This window comes from Amphiura filiformis, chromosome 14 (genome assembly GCF_039555335.1).
Source record: "Amphiura filiformis chromosome 14, Afil_fr2py, whole genome shotgun sequence".
Taxonomy (NCBI): Eukaryota; Metazoa; Echinodermata; class Ophiuroidea; order Amphilepidida; family Amphiuridae; genus Amphiura; species Amphiura filiformis.
The window spans coordinates 24,142,346-24,163,415 of record NC_092641.1 but is presented as its reverse complement, the minus strand read 5'-3'; the positions used below and the strand labels follow the sequence as shown (position 1 = coordinate 24,163,415).

Below are 21,070 nucleotides of genomic sequence, written 5' to 3'. Positions count from 1 at the left end.
ATTTTGGTGCTTTGTGATTACATCCACCAAGTTTGGAGCGATTGCCGAATAGGGTGCTGCTCTACTAGTCTTATTACAAGACTGCCCTACACCAACCATAACCCCTAACCATCAACTCCGTAAACGAGGACTGGACTCAAGTCTAGCCAATTGCACCCTATTCGGTAATTGTACTTAATTGAAGTATAGGCCTACGTTAAATCAAATTTTCAAAAACCGTTTGAACTTGTTTTGTTATTTGAATTATTTTCCTGTTGAAAATGGTCAAATTAGATGTAGCTCATGTGTGTAAAAGTAAGAGTTACGAAGGCCTATGTTGTCTGCGCAGGCAACATGCTGGCTGGTCCAGCAGTGTTTCCTGGGCAGGCAGTCGAACTGAATAAATTATGTATGTATGTGGTTGTCACACTATTGTGGTTTATCCTTAGCGTATGCAGTTGTGCATGGGTTAGGCCTACTATAACTGACACATCAACTGCATACTTGGGGTTTCCTATGAAATTAATAATTAATTTAAAGTACGTGAAATCTACCAACTATTTACAGCCAAGACTTACAACATTTGATCACAACAACAATCGTCAAAATTCTTCATTTGCGAAATATTGACTTGTATTGACGAGCTTGAACTTGTGCTGAGTTGATGAAGAAAGTTTTGTAGCCGTCTTCCATTCGGTTTTTTATTCGACAATGGCGGAAACCTTGGCAGCAAATGGTTCGAGAGTAGTACCGCCTGATGATCGGGCAACTGCAATGGCGGAAGCCACGGCAGCAAAAGGTTCGAGAGTAGTACCGCCTGATGATCGGGCAACTGCAATAGTGGAAGCCTCGGCAGCAAATGGTTCGAGAGTAGTACCGCCTGATGATCGGGCAACTGCAATGGCGGAAGCCACGGCAGCAAATGATTCGAGAGTAGTACCGCCTGATGATCGGGCAACTGCAATGGGGGAAGCCTCGGAAGCAAATGGTTCGAGAGTTGTACCGCCTGATAATCGGGCAACTGCAACGCAAATAAACGATGAGTATGACGATAACGAAACTCCAAAAGTTACGGTTGGTATAACTAATTTGATTAATATTGCAAATTTTCTCGCGCTTCGCGCGCGTTTATCCCAGTAATGTCATTATGAGCTATTATTAAATTTCTGCCGGTACTCCAATGAACGCTACACAGCGTCATCATCCCTATATCTTCGTGTCAAAAATTGCCGTGATAATATGGCGAATCCACTAGTTCTTCAACAGCTACGCATGGCGATTTTGTTCGAGATAGGCCGAGCGACTCAGGCTAAGCACATCACGTGAACGATATGAGATACCACATCGTTTCCATTCATTAGCTGAAATGACACGTTTTTAAATATGATACGATTATCATATTCTTTCAACACATATATTTAACTGCAATTCCACCGAAAGGTTTTTAAATTGACCGAAAATAATGTGATGTATTCAACTGTTCGAGAATATAATTTTTTTTAATCAAAAGAATCTACACCATTAGTCTATTTTCATTATACATGGTGTCCCAGAAAAAGTTACCGGGTGAATGAATTTTTACATAAGTCGAGAAATAAACATTGGAATCTAAATTTAAAATGTAGTGCATATCTCATTTTATTGTACATCATATACTCAAATTTTATTTGATTCGGTTGCGAAGAAATTAACAATTACATAATGCGCATATCAATGCAGTTCATTCCAAGTTTGATAAACAGGGTTTTTTCATACTCTCTCTCTCCCCTTCCTAAAGTTTGTGTATCTAATTAAATGTATTCCTTATTATCTATTTTATAATCCGATGGTGTTATGTTATTCATGCTCTCACTGAAGATGAACAACAGTTTGTCCGAGAAAACTTTGTTTTCTGCATTTGAAAGCTTCACAGCTTTAATCTTTCTTGTTGTGCAAATGTGTTATATTTTAAATTTCCAAATAACATTTGATCAAGTGCTTACAGTTTTACGTGTGATTTTTGATATCATGCAATATTATGTTGAAGTTTTAAAAGTTTTAAACTTTGCATTACCATTTCTTGGAAATATTCCGAAAACATTGTTTGTGAGAAAACTTTTTAGCCAGCTAGAATTCTTTATACAATAATTCTTTATGCAAATTATTCTGATAATTATATCAACATAAACTAAAAAAGATATTTACAAGTACCGAGCATGATCTTACATGCAAGCTTTCATTTTCAGTATCGTGCAGTCTTTCAAATTTGAATAAAACATATTTAAATGTTTTGCAAGAAACATATTTGTTAAAAAGAACGAAAAGGATTTCACCAAACAAAATATAAAGCCCATCGACAGTTAACCACCAGTGCGCATTGTGTTTTAACACAAAATGATCTTTCTTTCAAACTTGGAATGAAGTGAATTGACGCATGCGTTATGTAATCGCTCATTTCTTCGCAACCAGTCAACCGATTCAAGTAAAATTAACGTATAAGATGTATAATGAGATGGGCTACACGATGTTTTTTAAATATGTGGATTTTGATGCTTATTTCTCGACTTATGTCCAAATTCATTCACCCGGTAATTTTTTCTGGGACACCCTGTAAATAGGAATAAAATCAATTCATCTCAATATTAAAAATAGGAATGTGATCTTATTGTCCCTGAGTTTACAGACCATTGAAAGACTCGACCTCCGCTCGACCTTCAACAATAGAGTGACACTAGGCAGCACTAGGTTTAACCTGTATATATATTCATAGCTGTATCACTACTCTATTAGCGATTGGTTTTCACCACCGTATCTTCAGGAAAACAGACATGCCTCCATATCCGCTCTGTTTCCAATAACATTAACAGATGTGTTGTTTAGTAAACCAGACTTCAGCTTTTAGGGAGGTTAAAAAGCAACTTCGTGTACTCAAAATCTCTTCCGTTATGCCCCGGCGTTATTCATATGGCTGGCTTGCGGATACTGTATTTACATAACAGCACACACAACGCAATTTCCATAAATCCCTTCTGTTCCACTTGACAGACTTTAGAAGCTCACTCTTCTTCTTCTAAGCGTGTCCACGGCACAAGATTAAATGTGTTTCAGCCAGTGCTGCACACATTTTCAGCATTCTCATTGTAAACTGCTAAGTCAGCAGTTGTGCGTGTTTGCTCCAGTTGAGGGCAACATAGTAGGTGATCCATTGTTTGTGGTTCTGTTCCACAATCGCAGGCTACATCTGCATTCTTTTGATATCCCCATTTGCTGAGGTTTACTTTACATCTTCCTACACCAGACCTTAACCTATTGAGGCATTTCCATTCAACCCAACTTGCATCTGCACCAGGTGGTAGTTCTTCGCCAACAGGAATTTTGTTGGGTGATTGGTAGATCCTCCCATTTTGCCACTCGTTTACTGTTGGCTGATGTTGCCAGTGGAGTTACCGTGTTGAGGAAGCTATCTCTGGATTTCTGACAACTTTCTGGAGGGACATGTCCAAACAGGGGATGTCTTACATCAGTGGCTTGGCGCTGGCGTTCTTTCATGCTTGCTACATTACGTCTTACATCTGGCGGCGCTATATCTGCTAGAGTGTATAGGTTCTCAGTTGGTGTTGCTCGAAGACAACCTGTTATCAGGCGACAGCTAGCATTCAGGGCTGGATCCATTTTCTTTGCATGAGGCGATCTCTCCCATACAGGGCATGCATACTCTGTGCTGTTGAGTAGCATAGAGTCAAGGCAGTTGCCTTCAGAGTGTGAGGACTTGCACCCCAGCTTGTTCCGGTGAGCTTACCTCAAGATGTTGTTTTTTGTACTGACTTTCATCTTTGTCTTCTGAAAATGATTCTTATAGGAGATACCTATCCAGAGTAACTCCAAGATAAACAGGGTGTTCACAGTGTTCAAGAGCTGTGCCAGACCAGGTGACCTTGAGATGGCGTTTGGCTTCACGGTTGCGTAAATGGAAGGCACACACATGTGTCTTGATGAGTTGGCTCACAGGTGTTAATCCTCATAGTATGGTGTGAGTTCATCCAGAGCTTTGGAGAGGCGTTCTTCCACAACATGACAACTGTGAAATCTAGATCTTGAGCTCCAATACTAAGACCGTCAGCATAGATTAATCGAACAGTGTTCTCACTTCTTGGTTGGTTGTTCGTGTAGAGGAGTGGTGCAAGTATACTTCCCTGTGGAAGGCCATTCTTGAGCCTACGCCATTTGCTCTTCTTGCTATCCAGCTCAACAAAGAAGAGTCTATCGTTAAGCATGCTCTCTATCAGTTCTGTTAACTGTATATCTTTAGTCAGCTCCTGGATCTTGTGGAGACATCGATGGTTGACTGTATCGTAAGCTGCTGATAGATTGACGAACACAACCCCAGACACCATTCCTTTCTCGTAACCTTCTTCGATGTATTGGGTGCCTGGTTGTTGACTTGCCAGGGCGGAAGCCGGCTTGCTCAGGAATGACAGGTTCATCGATGACAGGTGCGACTCTGTTGAGTATTAGGCGTTCAAAGAGCTTGTATGAATGACTCAGAAGTGATATTGGGCGATAGTTCTTTGGAATTGATGGATCTTTTTCAGGTTCCAGAAGTGCTGTCACTTGAGCTTTCTTCCAGATATTCGGGAGCTTGTGTGTTGCCAGACATTGGTTGAAGAGCTGTAGGAGCCACTTCCTTGCTCCAGGTCCAAAGTTTTTGATCTGCTCAGTTGCGATGTTGTCTAAACCTATCACTTTTCCTGGTTCTTTTCCTGGTTTTAGAGTGGAGATTCCTGCTTCTGGCTCCTCCATGGTGAAAGGTCTTGTAAAACCACGGCCCTGTTTGTACTTTTTACGATTAAGCTTGATCTTTTTCTGCTTTTTTCCACTTCTACCATTCAGGAGTAGTTGGTGTGCGACTTGGTTTGCTGTAATTTCGGAGTGTGGCGGAGCTGCTTTGGGATCATCTCTGAGTTTGCGGATAGTCGACCAAGCTTTCTTGCTATTCTTTGACATGCCTGTTGACTAAAACAAGGCATTCCAGGTCTTGCGGCGCTCTTGAGAGATACTTTCCATCACTTTCTTTGCTTTAAAAGTTGTTTCGTCAGAGAAGGAGACTGTCTCAAACATGGTGACATAGAGCTCAGAACTTTCCTTTGAGAGTCCAGGGATGTAATTTACTCAGCAACCTCGTGGGATGTATCTTCTAGCAGTCTTCCTAACTAGTTGAATAAAATGGTCGTAGTTACCTGCTGTTGGCTTAATATGTTTCACCTGCAGATCTAGCTCGTCAGTAAAGTTCTGCCACTTGGCTTTCTTGTAGTTGAAGCGTCGAGTGAAAGGTACTGTTGTTGGTTTGACGACTGCATCTACTTTGTCTTACCGGGAGAGCAAAGGGACACACCGTCCTGTGCGCCTAAGGCATTATATTATTAGGATTGTCCGTGTTTCGACCAATTTTATATGAAACATTGTCTCAAATGTTCGCTCTTTGATAATAAAGTTACTCTGAAAACGTACAAAAACTTTATATTTGTGTATATTCTCAGTCATCTAGGTATATAAAATATCAAAAACTTAAGCAATAGAAGTTAGAATTAATTATTTTAGTAAAGTTAGTACAATATTGTACAGAGCACCAATATATGCAACTGCCCAGCGCAACAAATATGCAGACTTTTAAACTGCTCATTCATTTCTAAGATGCTATTATTTAACGGGATCAATTGAAATAGGTGATCAGCCTGGACCTTTAGGGCCATCCAGGCCAGTATCAAGACCGGGGGAGGGGGTAATACCCTTTTCCCGCATCGGTTATAAAAAAAAGGTCATACGCGTGATGGAATCTCACATAGCCCCTTTAAGCCACTAGGATGGTGTGGTACACCCTTCTGCCACTGATTATGATGATTAACCGTCGCAACCTGCTTTTCTATACACAGCACTCTGTAAAAGAAAAGCCTAGTAACAACGTCTACATATCTCACCCGACTGAGGGCGCTGCTAAAATGGTTCCAATGGGTCTGCATATACAACCAGTTACATTCAAGAAAGGATCGGGACAGATGGCTTGCATGGTGGAACCAGGGAAACTCGCAGAACAGGCCCACTTAGAGTAAGTTTAATAAGGGATATGCCCAGGGGGGGCAATTTATGGCAAGTCAAAAGGGGGTAGACAAGTGGTTTTTGGCACAAATTTTGAGTACACCCTTTACATAAACGCTTTAAAAATGCTTAGGAAAACATAGAACGATGGAAACGTTAAAATTACGCATTCTGGTCTGGTATAGAAGGTTTGCAAATTGGTTTCCTCAAAATTTGGCAAGTACCAAAAAGGGGGAAGCCATTTTGCGTACGCCGTTTGGAAAGTTTACCTTCCCCGGCGTTTTGTTCTACCCGGTGAAAAAAAAAAAGAAATGTTGGCTCTTCCAGTTAAAATCCATACACACCTCCATGGAAGACATGACCTTCATGTTATCAATTCAGGTAACCCCATTTGAAATTCACACTACCTGTGCAAAAGATTAAGGGATCTAAAATGAGCGTTTATGGCGTTTCGACAGTATTTTTTGTGGGACATGAGAGCACCTCAGACATATCGAATTGCATTCAGAATACGAAGCATGTCTTTCTGATATCAAATAATTTTCATTTTTGAAAATCACAATATAATACAAATTTTATGACAAATTATAAAAATTTGATATTTTCAAATTTTGATATATAACAGTCCTCGAAGTAAATTATATAAATCTAATGATATATTCTTAAAGAGTATGTAGCAGGGAGGAAAAGCCGACGGTCAATTGAAAATTTTGACCTTTCATATTGAAGATATGGATTTTTTCAAAAAAGACCTAATTTTTTGGGGTGTTTTGGGAAAAAAATCCATATCTTCAATACGAAAGGTCAAAAATTTTCAATTGATCGTCGGCTTTTCATCCCACCTACATACACTTTAAGTATAAATCATCAGATTTATAAAGTTTACTTTTTAATTTTTAATGATTTGCCATAAAATGTGTATTAAATTGCGAATTTCAAAAAATCAAAATTATTTCATATCAGAATGACATTCTTCGTATTCAGAATGCAATTCGATATGTCTGATGTGCTCTAATGTCCCAAAATAAATACTGTCCAAACGTTCATACCCCACCCCTTAAAGTCATATAATAGGGGTGTATGTATTTCAACCAGAATAGCCGGGGGAGGACCAAGGCAAAAAGGGGATCTAAAAATTTACCTAAAATAAGCCCATCCATGTATGGTCATACTGTTTATGGTCGGACTCATACGTCTTGACTTATTGATTTTTTATCGTACATATATCCCATGGTTTCGCAAACATTTTTTCCTGTGACCCAAATTTTATAAGAAAAATATGGCGCGACTCACAGCATAATACAAATGCTCTTACCGATACTTATCAGCGGCGATCCGGGCAAAATCTCCAAAGTGGCACAATTTCCAATTCGTGCCGCTAAATCGCTACCCATCAAGACTTTTTCGGGACAAATTCGCCCGAAGCGCGCGAAAATGTGCAATTTAATGCTAAAATGGGTCAAAATGGGGTTACATGAAGATGGTACCCTGCACTTAGGCATGTTAGGAGATGTATTTTTTTTAAATATTTTGTCCGGCCGGCAAGTCCCGCGACCCCTTATGGAAGAAGTTTGATAACCACTGAACTATACATATGTGATGCGATCAAGTAAAATCAGTCGGAATTCGGGAATATTAAATTTTCAATTTCTTACAGGATAGTGAAAAGCATTTAAAAAGCTGCATTTTTCAGAAAACTCCATTCAAATTGAACAACAAGTTCCAAAGATATGAGCAACTAAAGAGTTTCCAAACCAATACAAAACAAACAGAAATATTTCCTTTGTTTGGCTATATCGCAAAATCAATATTTCCGAGTTCCGACCGATTTTGCTTGATCGCATCACATATAGTGACAATTTTATTAGGCACAATACGACGTAAAATGCAAAATAAAAATATAAGTCAGTGTTTTTAAAGAATTTTAGACTTGTCTCTTGCATTATTGCAATAGTTATGGTGTGCATTAAAAATAAAAATTGTGTTTTCCTCCACCACACAGGGAGAGTGACGTAATCATTGCAATTGATTCGAGGGATGTACAAAATGTCACACTAGAAGAGGCACTGGACATCATCGGGACAATCCCGAGTACTTTCAGCATGGTAAGTATATGGCGCTTTGTGTTTGGGTGTTATTTTGCTACATTAGTGGAACCAATGTTTGTTTTCATCCTTACGCCTCAATTAAGGACTTTGGTCTTTCACCATGTTCACTACATAGTTAAACTACTGTATCCCTGTAGGATTATCTACTGACCAAGTGCTAAACAAGTGGATGCTATAACAGTATCCAATCAAGCGTACAGATCAAGGTCATAGCAAAGCATTATACAAAGAATGGTCAAAGGTCAACGTTTCCAAAGAAGTATAGTATATATGTAGACGCAAGCTTTATTGCGGGAAACATAAAAACATACTCACCAGTCGTGTCCTGTTTATGAGATTTGATACGGCGCCGAAGACTAGAGCTCTTCCATAATAAAAATGAAACCATGTTTCCAGACGAAAATTTGCATGCTGTTACAAGGAATTCAAAGTAATTTTATCATCAAGGGACCCACATAGAGGAATACGCCATCGATCGTGAGCCAATTTGCATTCTGTTGCCTGCAAAAGCCGACGATCAGAATGAAATTCTGAAAGGACCATGACCAGATATTTTTCTTAATTTCTTGGTAAGCTTAAAACGCATCGAAAACGCCAAATTGCAGTCACAAAATATATAATATTAGTAAATCACAAAAGCAAATGGTAACGTAGGTATGTGGAAACTAACTGCATTAACAATAACAAAGTATGTGCCCAAAGATTTATCTTTGGCATGTCGCTTTTTTGAAATATCACCAAAAATATAAAATTTTGGAAAAACACCCCAACATTTAAAACAAACACGAACCTTCCAAAATAAATATATATTAGCACTCGGCGGCCCAGTCACTACCTGCCGCTGTGATTTGGAGTAACTCGTTGCTTCCCCTCTCCAGATATCTGTACTTCAAGTTCGTCAATACCCCAAGCCTTAATAAAACTAGAATTAGTTCCATTTTTCTATATGTCCAGCCATGTGTCACAAGTTGGCACCCCCCAAAAGGCAAGCGGCGTGACATTTTTCTTTAAAAAAATAAATGACATTTTCATTTCAAAATGAAGATGAATACTTACACCCTTCATATTAGTCTTGTTTTAAAGCTTAGTTCTTTCATTTTAATTTGGCACCAAATGCAGGATTTTCCATCGATGCTAATTAATTAGCTAATTAGCACTAATTAAACCTTTGCTACAGTGTTCCGGCACTGTAGCTAACGATCTGTAGTCTCTTATCATACTTGTTATGATGGACCATACAAGGAGGAGACCGTCCCTAGTAGCATCTTGCATGTAGCATGTAGTGTAGATAATAACATAGTTGTAGCACTAGTGTAGCATGTAGTGTGAGGGGACGACCGACTTGTGAGATAACGGGTAAGGCGCCCTGGTCTACCTTCAAGACTGGTGGGGGTTGTGAGCCTGCTGACTTGTTCAGCAGGTGGCGGACAGACCAGGACGACGGTTTGGAGAGGGATAGGCTCCGCCAAACTGTAATATTGCCTAAGATTCACCAATTGATGACAGTATGACAATTAGTAAATTGAACATACCGGATCGGTCGCAGCCCGGACCAATGACCGCGCCTTCTGTTGGGCGTAGCCAGGACAGAGGTGTTAAGTATGCTACTGGTGCGACAAAGATCCGAGGTAGAGACAACATCACCATTGGAACATGGAATGTTAGAACTCTGAGACCTAATGGAAAATTAGAGGAATTATCCCATGAGCTTGATAGGTATCGCTGGAATATCATCGGGCTCAGTGAAGCACGCTGGAAATTCCATGGCGAGTTGTGCACAGATGAAGGTCATAAGCTCTACTACAGTGGAAGTGAAATGAAGCATGAGCATGGAGTGGGGTTTATCATCCACAAAGATACCGTAAATGCCGTCATGGGCTGCAAACCAGTTTCAGAAAGGCTCATCTCTCTTCGCATGAGAGCTTCCCCCTTTAATATCACCATCATTCAAGTCTATGCTCCGACTACAAGTCATGGAGATGATGAAATGGAGTCGTTCTACAGCCACGTTCAGACACTTGTGGATGAAACACCAAAGAAGGACATCTTAGTAGTAATGGGAGACTGGAACTCCAAAGTAGGAGAGGACGCCCAGCCAGATTGGAAGGATGTATGTGGCCCTTATTGCAACCCAGAAACAAACGACAGAGGCCTCAGATTGTTGGATTTTGCCACCTATAATAACCTTGTGCTAGCCAACACCCTTGGACAACATAAGGCCTCTAGAAGATGGACATGGCACAGCCCTGATGGGAATCATCACAACCAGATCGACTACATCGCAGCTTTCCTGGTGCTGACGTAGGAAGCGACCATGATCTTCTGATGATGACCTTCAGAACGAGACTGAAAAAATCCAAGAAACCCAAGCAAATCAGGGTCAAGTTTGACCTTGAGAAACTAAAGGATCCAGACGTGGCGAAAGAATTTGCAGCTAACGTCGGAGGGAAATTTGCACCGCTGATCTGCCTGAATGATACAGACCTGGATTTGGACTCCTTAACTGAAACCTTTAACACAGCTCTCACTGAGACTGCCTCCGAGCTTCTGGGCAAACACAGCCATGTAAAGAAGCCATGGATCACAAAGGAAGTGCTGAAGCTCTGCGACAGGAGAAGAGAGTTAAAGTGTAAACGATACAATCCAGATGGTGCGAGAGAATACAGGAGGCCAACAAGCTGGTTAAGAATGGCATTAAGAAAGCGAAGGAAAACTGGATTGGTCAGCAGTGTGAAGAGGTGGAGTCCAGCCTGAACAAGAACAACAGTAGAAAGGCATATCAACTGGTAAAAAACCTCACCACTGTAAAGAACAGTAGATCTGCCACTATCCAGGATAAGGACGGGAAGTGTTTAGTGGAAGAAAAAGAGATCCTTAACAGGTGGACACAGTATTGCTCCGAATTGTACAACTATGAATTACAAGGCGATCCGTCTATCCTAGACTGCCCACAGCATTACCCAGATAATGAGGAAAGTCAGCCTATCTTGCGAGAAGAGGTGGAAGTTGCTGTGAACGCACTGAAAAGGGCAAGGCACCAGGCGTAGACAACATTCCAGGTGAGCTTGTTCAAGCAGCAGGTGATGCAGCTGTTGATGTACTTACCAAGATATGCAACAACATTTGGAAGACAGGCAACTGGCCTACACCTTGGACACAGTCACTAGTGATCACGCTCCCAAAAAAAGGAAACCTCCAGCTTTGTCAAAACTACCGGACAATCAGCCTCATCAGCCACCCCAGCAAGATAATGTTAAGACTCATCTTGAACAGACTGAAACCTCTGGCAGAGAACATCATCGCTGAAGAACAGGCAGGTTTTAGAGCAGGTAGGAGCACAACTGAACAGATATTCAACCTTAGAATATTATGAGAAAAATATCTACAACACCAGCAGGACCTATATCATGTCTTCATTGACTTCAAGAAGGCGTTCGATAGGGTGTGGCATGCTGCGCTCTGGGCCACTATGAGAACCTATAACATCAACCCAACACTTGTGCGTACCATCGAACAGCTGTACAGCAATGCCATGAGTGCAGTGTTGGCTAATGGAAGCATAGGCGACTGGTTTCGAACAACAGTGGGGGTTAGACAAGGATGCCTGCTATCACCAACGCTTTTCAACCTATTCCTTGAAAGAATCATGGCTGATGCGCTTGAGAACCATGAGGGAACGGTCAGCATTGGAGGCAGAGCAATATCCAATCTTCGCTTCGCTGATGACATAGATGGCTTAGCTGGTAGTGAGCAAGAACTGAAGTCCCTGATTAACAATCTCCATCAATCATCACAGAGGTATGGAATGGAAATAAGCGCAGAAAAGACCAAGCTGATGACCAACAATCCATCCGGTATCAGTGGAGCTGTGGAAATAAGCAAGCAAAGGTTAGGCACAGTAACCAGTTTCAAATATCTTGGTGCGATGATATCAGACGAAGGCTCCAAACCTGAAGTGCTCTCCAGGATCGCACAAACAACCGGTGCCATGGCGAAATTAAAGCCATTGTGGAATGACAAGAACATATCTTTGGGATCAAAAATCAAGTTAATGCGCACCCTCGCCATATCCATCTTCCTGTATGCTTGCGAATCGTGGACACTGACTGTTGACCTGGAAAGGAGGGTACAAGCTCTGGAGTTGAGGTGTTTCCGTAAGATACTAAATATCTCGTATAAAGACCATGTGACCAACGAGGAGGTACGGACCAGGGTAAAACAAGCTATCGGTCCCTATGACGACCTACTATCAACAGTCAGGCAACGTAAACTACGTTGGTACGGCCACACCTCCCGCTCCTCCGGTTTAGCAAAGACAATCCTGCAGGGTACAGTGAATGGTTCAAGAAAGAGAGGAAGACAGAAAAAGAGATGGGAAGACAACATAAAAGAATGGACTAGCCTGAACTTTGCCACCTCACAGAGGGCAGTGGAAGACAGGACCAGATGGAGAGAGATTGTTAAGATGTCATCAGTGGTGCCCCGACGACCAAGCCGGTTAAGGGAGCAGTAAGCAGTAAGCAGTAAGTAAACCTTTCGAAGAATTAATTAAGGTCTGATAATGAAGTACATTTTTATCACCCTGTATACATAGAAGCAAGCATCGCACCCTATATAACGTTTATATTTTCTAGTGGGCCTTTTCAAGTTCTGTTTGATTTTGTGGTCCTCAGATTAATTGAGTAAATACCCCCGAAAAGAAATAGGCACTCCCAAACTATACCACATATTCATTAAAAAGTTAATTGTTACACCCTGTATATCTTCTAGTACACCCAAAATATTAACTTTAGGTTTGAGTCAGTGTAATCTCTGTTCTTTATGCTTTCCAGCAATGTATTTGGTACATATTTCTGTCTAAAATTTGGTTCATCTCAAGTTCGGTAGTGACGTACGTGCGTATTTCGCTCGCCGCAGTACCGGTATCTAATCGCGCGCGTGAAGTTAAACGCCCTGCGTGTACACACGCATACAAGGGAGGTTTGTCGACACGCTTGCGCCGCAACCGCGAAAGAGTATTGACGTCACTAGCAATCTTGAGGTGAACCAAATCATTTATTTATTTATTTTTGTAGACAATCAGTCGTCGTATGCAGACAATAGCGGGTAACGACATCCCCATTCTTGTTAAACAAACGATCACAGTTGAAGTTCACATGAATGGTAAGTAATTGAGGGTAAGGCTGTTTTATAGGTTCCAAGTAAAATTTTGGAGACTTGCCGTTAACTCAGGTCGCAGGTCCATAAATTTAATATTACCCGTTGTCAGAAATAAAGGCCCATAGGCGGCTGAAGCGGAATGTGGTGGTGGTTGGGGGTGGGGTGGAGGTGTGGTAGGGGGACACGTCCGTCACTAAAGTACCGTCCCCACCCTAAAAAATCCTAACAGAACAAAAAAAGCAATACTTGCCCTGTGCATCTTCCTTTCATATGGAAAGGTTTGTATACAAAAGCGATTCTCTTTAAACCATCTATGCACGGTTTCCACCTCGATACACCTGAGCACACATTTTCGTCCAAGAGCTTCCAAGCAAGCAGTGAAATGTCTCTACACAGTCTTTGATTACACTAAACGGTTGAGTGCATAGCATCGTCAGAGCTGTGTGTGAGCTTCTAGCTGGAAAACAGGCCTCTGTGATTGGTTTTTGTCGAAACCTCAAGTGTTCCCTTCATCCAATCTTTTTAACATCAAACGAAAGCTAACATTTTCCCCTAAAAACACTTTTCCTCATTAGGTCAACAGATAACGAAATTCAATGTTATAGCAAGGCGAATGTGGTAAATCTGTTGAAAACTACCTGTCCAAGCACATTTTTTGACCAAAATGTAGGTTTTAAAAGTCAAAACCTCAAGTGTTCCTTACAATATTTTTCAAATTTTATGTCATTAAATGAAAGAGCACACTTATATTGTCCACATACTAGCCTCATTTTAATGAGCAATGACCAATTCTCTTTAAATTGCAAATCTTGTGCAAAAACGATTTTCGCCTGTTTTGTCATACGGTTGTAAATTCAATGAACTATGACTTTGCTAAAGAGCGCTTACAAATTGATATGGTTGTCTCCAAAACACCGTGTTTTGGGCCATAGGATAACATTGCACAATTTTGTGAGCTTCACGCGCACTGGCCCATCAAGTAGCAAAACTAAACGAGAACAAAATATGTTCGACCCCTTCCCTAAATTTTAATGCTTCCGCCGCCACTGTATTTCTTCGTATCCAGCTATTATAATCCTGTAAGTCATCAAAATGAGAATGAGGCAAAACATGCGATATTATCAAACAACGACATATGGTTTCTGGAAAGACACTGATAAAGTTTTAAATATTAAATACACTTTAGCGTACCTTATTTTATATATTTAGGGTCATTGAGAGTTCAAGGCCATTCATGAAATTCCTGAAAATCAGCCTTTCTAAGGGAACATTCAATGTTTACGCCAGGGGGATTGGAGTTTTAAAGGGGGAATTTTACTTGATGGGGAATCTGATTTTTTTACTTAAACCATGAGGGGGAAAGTAAAGTTTGAAATGGAGTAAAAGGAGAAAACGAGTAAGAAATCCAAAAATATTGAGCCGGGACGAGAGGTCGAGGGGGACACGCGAAATTGTTTTTCTATTTTTTTTTGTGTGTCAAACTCCCACCCTGGCGTAAGTATAGAACGGTTAAGGAATATATTGCGTGATCATCAGGAAAAACTGGACATCCCAGTTATGTGCCATACAGTATCTTATACACAACAATGACAACAGTATGAAATTGTATCAACTTCACATTGATCTCTAGCTATGTGTCACATGTTCTTTTATAACAGAGGATAATGCAGTTGCCATCAAGATCTTAGAAATCCGTTGTGAACGTTTGACATACGTGGAGGAAAACACCCGGACTAATATTCGTATTGCACATCATGAACACCGACCCGGTCAAACCCCGGAGCACATGTGGACGTATATGAGAGTCACCGATGATGGCATGCTTATAATGCACCCACAGGATACGGACGAATGTAAGTATTATCGATCGATCCATCCCTCGATCGGTGATCAATCAATTGATCGATCGTTCAATCAATCAATCAGTCGATCGATGGATGGATGGATCGATCAGTCGATCAATTGTTTGATCCCCCAATGAAAAACAAAAGGGGGAGAGAAGAACATGACAAAAGGATGAAATGAGAAGAGAACAATGAGACAATAGAAGAGAAAAGCTAAAAAGATATGGCTCCCCAAATGCACACAATTAAAATCTAACTAAACACGGTCTTCGAAAAAAACTGGCCGAACTGGCGCATATCGGATGCAGTTGTTTAGGGAAACTCTAAAACTATGAAAAAACATTATAAACATGATAAACTAGGAACTATGAAAAGCATTGTGCAATTGCGAAGATGCATCCGAGGTACGAATTTGGCTCTATTTCGTGCAGTACAGGAAAATAGGGCACAAAATACATTTCCCAGTACCCAACCGTTACATAGAATGTGAATGTTAAGGCTATATCATACAACGCTGAAAAAGATTCTAACGCATATCGAATAAATTTTGATTTTCGAGAAAATCAAATTTCATAATATAAAACTTACAAGTAATAAAATTAATATTTCAGTGAATCTGCGCACCACACTCTAAACATCACAATTAAAATTCGATATAAATTTCAGATAAAGAAGGCTCTTATCAATCATTTCCTACGCCCCTAGTGTAGTTCTCCTTAATTTTTGATGAAGTCACATATTTGCTGGGCTCTACTATGCCTCACTGGTAAGTCAGTTCGGCAAAAATGACTAACATGAATTCATTTTTGTCATTATTATCCAGGTCATTTTAAATTGAATTCATATATACCTTCTTGTCAACCTGTCGGTGGGGGTTATTATGCGTATCCGTATACGGTTCATAACATGACGAGTGATAAAGTGTTGGAAATCAAGATTGACGATGAGACCCATCGAGTCGCACTGGTAAGTGCTTATGGGCCAATGTTCTATAGGCCAACGTTTTCGTGTGCGTTTTTGCTAGTGATGTGAAGCGCAATTTAATGCATTACAACCAGTCATGGACCTTGGATGATTAAACCTTCGAAATACTCCTGGGGAGTTTAAACTGGACGTGTGGTGAGAGCGGAGCTCATTTTTGAGGCGTGGTCGAGCACAATCATTTTGTCAGGGAATTCTTGAAAGTAGCTATGGATGGTTGGTTGATTGTTGAAGGTAGAAGAGAGTTCCATTCCTTGACGGTTCTTTGAAAAAATGAGTTTGAGTATGCGTCGTCCCTGGTCCGGTTTATTTGGAATTCATTGTTGTGACCTCTCCAGGAAGGGTTATTTTAGGGTGATGTAGTTATTGTGGTTGATGTCCATCTGCCCGTTAAGGACCTTGTAGAAACAGGTCAGTCTCCCATTACGGCGTCTGTCTTGAAGAAGCGGCCTGTTCAGGGAATTTTTCAAAGCTGTGACACTGGCTGCTATTGGTTTCTTCCAGGTCAACAGCCATCATTTCATATGAGGTAGGGGCTGGATTTCTTTTTCTTTGATACGCATAGTCTTACATTGGTTGGAATTGAATCTCATGCCCCACTTGGTGGACCAACTTACCATTGTGTTCAGGTCGGACTGGAAATCACGCTCGTCTTCTGGAGATCTGATGGTCTTGTAGATAAGACAGTCGTCCGCGAAGAGTCTTGTTGTACTATTCACTCCATCTTGGATGCCATTGATATGAAGGAGGAAACGGTGAGGTCCAAGATCCGTACCTTGTAGAGTTCCGTTAAGAACATGTACCCATTCGGAGGATTTTCCATTTACGACGACCCTTTGGAATATTTTTGTGAGGAAGGAGGAAACCCAGTTCTTTGTCGCAGAGCGGATATCGTAGAAGTATGAGAAGTCTATGATGGGGAATGACGTCAAAAGCTTTTGAAAAGTCGAGGATACCCATGTCTGTAGTAAGTCCGTCGTCCAGGTGCTTGGTAAGGTCGTTGGTTGTCAAGATTAGTTGAGACTCGTATGATCTGGCCGGTTACGAAAGGCATGCTGGTTGTTGGAATGATGTACTCCAGTAATTTGCAACAGGTATGTGTGAACGAAACTGGTCTCTAGTTTGCCGGGTCTACGGTGTCGCCTTAATTGTAAATTGCCGTAATATTTGCTTTCCTCCAGGCTAACCATGCTAACGGTTAATCGCCTGTGTCTAGTGACTGCATGCTGAAACAAGTGCTGAAAGATTGGTGCCAGTTCAACTGCTGCCGTTTTCAGAGCTTGGTTTGGGATCATATCTGGTCCAATCGCTTTTGACACGTCAATATTCAAGAGTAGCTTCGTAACGCCCTCCAGATCAATGGCAATGGGTGGCATCTTAGGGTAACTTTCGCCAGACATTGACAGCATGGAGTGTGGGTCCAAGTTTTCCTTGATGAAGACATTCTCAAACTGGTCAGCCAATGCTTGAGCCTTATCCTGGTCATCTGTAAGGAGTTTGTTATCAATTTTCAGCGGCTGGATACCAGTGGTGTCTTTCCTACGGGCTCGGATGTAACGCCAAAAAGTTTTTGAGTTGTCCGACTCCATAATGTCATTCACATAGTCTCTATGGGCTTTTCTAATAGCCTTATCAACTTGTTACATGATGGTGTTGAACTTGCCCCACTCACTCTTTTTACCCGAGTTGATGCCTTGTTATAATGCTTTTCTTTCTTGCTGCAGAGTCTCTTTAACCCTATGACAACTACCTGCCGATTGGCCAAAACGAATATTGTGTCCAATTTTGAACCAATCAAAGAGGGCATTAATAAGATCATCTGCAAATGCATGTTTGACCATAAGTAGCTTGAAGCCTAGTCATAATTGGCAATATGAAATGAGCATTTCAAGCTATCAACCAATCAGAAATGCTGTTAGATGACCAGTAGTGTCCATGGGGTTAACTTTAAAGAAAACCACGCTGGCCTGTGGGGAACAATATCTGATACTATATTGCATAAGGAATCCCGCAACCAACTCCAGTTCTCATAGATTTAGGTGTGCGCTCAAAGTAGTCATTCTTCATCTCATTCGCCTTAGATTTAAAGTTCTCCGGTTCAACATTCCTCCAATGAAGAATCTTACGGTGCGGTTTTTGAGAAAGTCTTGTCTAAGCTTAGTGGCAACTCTTGCCTGGACGATGCTGTTGTCGCTGAATCCTGCCGGTGGTTTGACATCATAAATCAGAGAAGGATGTGTCGTTATCAGCAGATCAAAAGTATTTTCAGTCCCGTTTGCATCACGTCGAGTGGGAAAAGTTTTGCGTTAGGTGGTTATCATTTATAAAGTGCATTAGCGATCTCAAGCAACCACCAGTTTCGGTAGTCTCTCCAAGTTTCCAGGTAAGACCAGGTACGTTAAAATCGCCGCCAAGGTCAAACGTTCATTCAGGTTCACAATACTCAGTAGCAGTTTTTTTTCACTCGATGGACGATAAAAGGCACCAATATGGAATGTCTGGTCGTTCAACGAAGCTTCACACCACAGTGATTCAATATCAGCATGGGAGAGGTCCTTTCGTTCGAAGCAAGGAACATCTTTATTGACTGCAATAAAACTCCTCCTCCATGTGTATTTTTGTCCTTTCTGAAGATTTGTAGGTTGTAGGTGATTCGGAAATATGACCGTAGTAGACCGAAATAGTACCGTAGCCAGGACTTTTTCAAAGGGTATTGGAAGGAGGGCACGGGGGTAAGGCACCTTTCAAGGAGGGCAAAAGTTTTGGCAAAAAAATCTTGGGGTGGGCAAGAGGGAGACAAGACTTAAAGGGAGCAGCTCCCCTTCCCCCTTAGCTACGGGCTTAGCCAAGGGTAGAGGAAAGGGGAAGCTACCCCTCCTTTGAGACGTCCCCCCCTTGCTTCCCCATGGTATGCTCCGGGGGTATGCTGGCCGCGCTGATATTTAAGAGTTTTACACTTTTTGTACGCCACTGGTTATAACACAACGAAGTAAACTGGATAGTACGGTACAGGAATATGGGAAGAGGTTTCCGAATTTGCAGGAGGAAAACCGGTGGATCCGGGGAAAACCTGCGAGGACAGTCAGTAGTGTGAGCAGGGGGGGGGGCAAGGGGGTGGGGGGAAATGACCCAGGCGGGGGAAATTAACACAGATTCTATTTTTAGTCAGTCAGTAGTAAACAGGTGGTTAGGGACATTCAGCTTTTGGGACGTTCAGCTTTTGAGGCGTTCAACGTCCGAATTTCCGACGTTCAGCGTCCGAACTTCTGACGTTCAGTCTCCTAATTTCCGACGTTCAACATCCGATGTTCCGACTTTCAGCGCTCGAATTTGAATCAATATTAATTATAACTATCAGGAATGGTTTCTATCCATTTCAAGTCAAAATAACGAGGTAAGATGAAAAAAATCCATTAGGCTATTTTGGAAAAAATTAATCAATTTCATAATTATTATGAGATCGTACATTAGGTCGTTAACAAAAATGCTCAGTCAATCAATCAATCAATCAATCAATCAATCAATCAATCAATCAATCAATCAATTAATCAATTAATTAATTGATTAGTCAATTAATTAATCAATCAATCAATTATTAATATATCAACCAACATGTCAACCAATCAATAATTCAAGTAACCATTTATTCACTCAAATAATCAATAAATGACTCAATCTACATTTCGTCGGCTGTATTCCATAGTGGCGTATAGTGATTTTGGGTCATTTTTTTGAAAATTGGCACATATGTTTTTAATGATGTTCTCTTTCATTTTTTCTAAGTCTCATCAGTCATAATTAACTAATTAATTAGTAATTAATTAATTAAATGTGGCGTATAGTTACAAAGTGACATTTTTGTATTCCATAGTGGCGTATCGACCATACGCCACTTTTTATACACATTTTATAATTATGAAATATCGGCAAAATGAAAAACATCGTATGTCATAGTGGCGTACGCGTATCGGACCTATACGCCACTATGGAATACGAACGACGAAAAGTAACGCCATAGGGATTACACGGCGACCGAGGTGGCGTACGGTTATAACGTTAGGTTAGGGTATTGCGTTTTGTTTGTTTTCCATAGTGACGTATAGTTTTATTTTCAGTTTGCCAGCAATAGTTTGTATTTATTTCTTTGAAAAATATATAACAATAAAATCTATTTAGTTTACTACAGGAATTTCACATCATTTACAAAATATAATGAATGTCTGATTTACACAACTCGATTTTAAATTGGCATTTCTTCAAACCCGATTTTCTCGAAAAATTGTTTATTCGCGGCGCCCCACTATACGCCACTATGGAATACGGACGACGATTTATCTCATTTTGTTCCTTAGGGCAAAACAGATGGTCTGACAAGTGGTGGGCCATTGGATTTTGACCATCGATTTTTTCTGCTGCATTTTCCGTGGGGGATAGACAGCGATATGTTGTTGGAATCGTCAACGACGCAAGGTAATGTAAATTGAGGAAAAATGAACTAAATTGACATCATCATCATCATCATCATCATCATCATCATCAGCAGCAGCAGCAGCAGCATCTGACAACAGCAGCACAGCATATATATCATCATTATTTTCATCATCATCAGCAGCATCATCGTATCACCATCATCATTATCATCATCAGCATTATTATCATCATCATCATCATCATTATTATTATCATCATCATAATTATCATCATCAGCATCATCATCATCATATTATCCCATTATCACCATCATGTTATTATTCTCATCATCATCTTTATCGTCATCATCATCATTGAAACATTTAATGATTTCAATGGGTAGGCCCTACGCACTACATTTAATGTTATTAATCATAGAATACCAGAATTATGTCTTACTGCTCTTTCAAAACTTGAACTGTGTATCATCACTGAACTCAGCAATTGGATGACTGT

At 40.7% G+C, this 21,070-nt stretch overlaps 1 protein-coding gene across 2 annotated transcripts in view; it reads left to right on the top strand.

The window, feature by feature from the left end:
• The first annotated feature begins 570 nt into the window (after positions 1-570).
• The window catches only part of LOC140168973 (uncharacterized), a 29,643-nt gene continuing 9,143 nt past the window's right edge, over positions 571-21,070 (top strand). The window contains exons 1-7 of one of the 2 annotated variants that reach the window (XM_072192278.1): positions 571-1,053; positions 5,889-6,061; positions 8,054-8,156; positions 13,235-13,322; positions 14,978-15,172; positions 15,987-16,129; positions 20,497-20,614. In XM_072192278.1, the coding sequence (XP_072048379.1) occupies positions 691-1,053; positions 5,889-6,061; positions 8,054-8,156; positions 13,235-13,322; positions 14,978-15,172; positions 15,987-16,129; positions 20,497-20,614 (1,183 nt within the window). In that variant the 5' untranslated portion in view covers positions 571-690. The remainder of the gene's footprint in view (positions 1,054-5,888; positions 6,062-8,053; positions 8,157-13,234; positions 13,323-14,977; positions 15,173-15,986; positions 16,130-20,496; positions 20,615-21,070) is intronic. The other variant, XM_072192279.1, reaches the window with a different exon arrangement.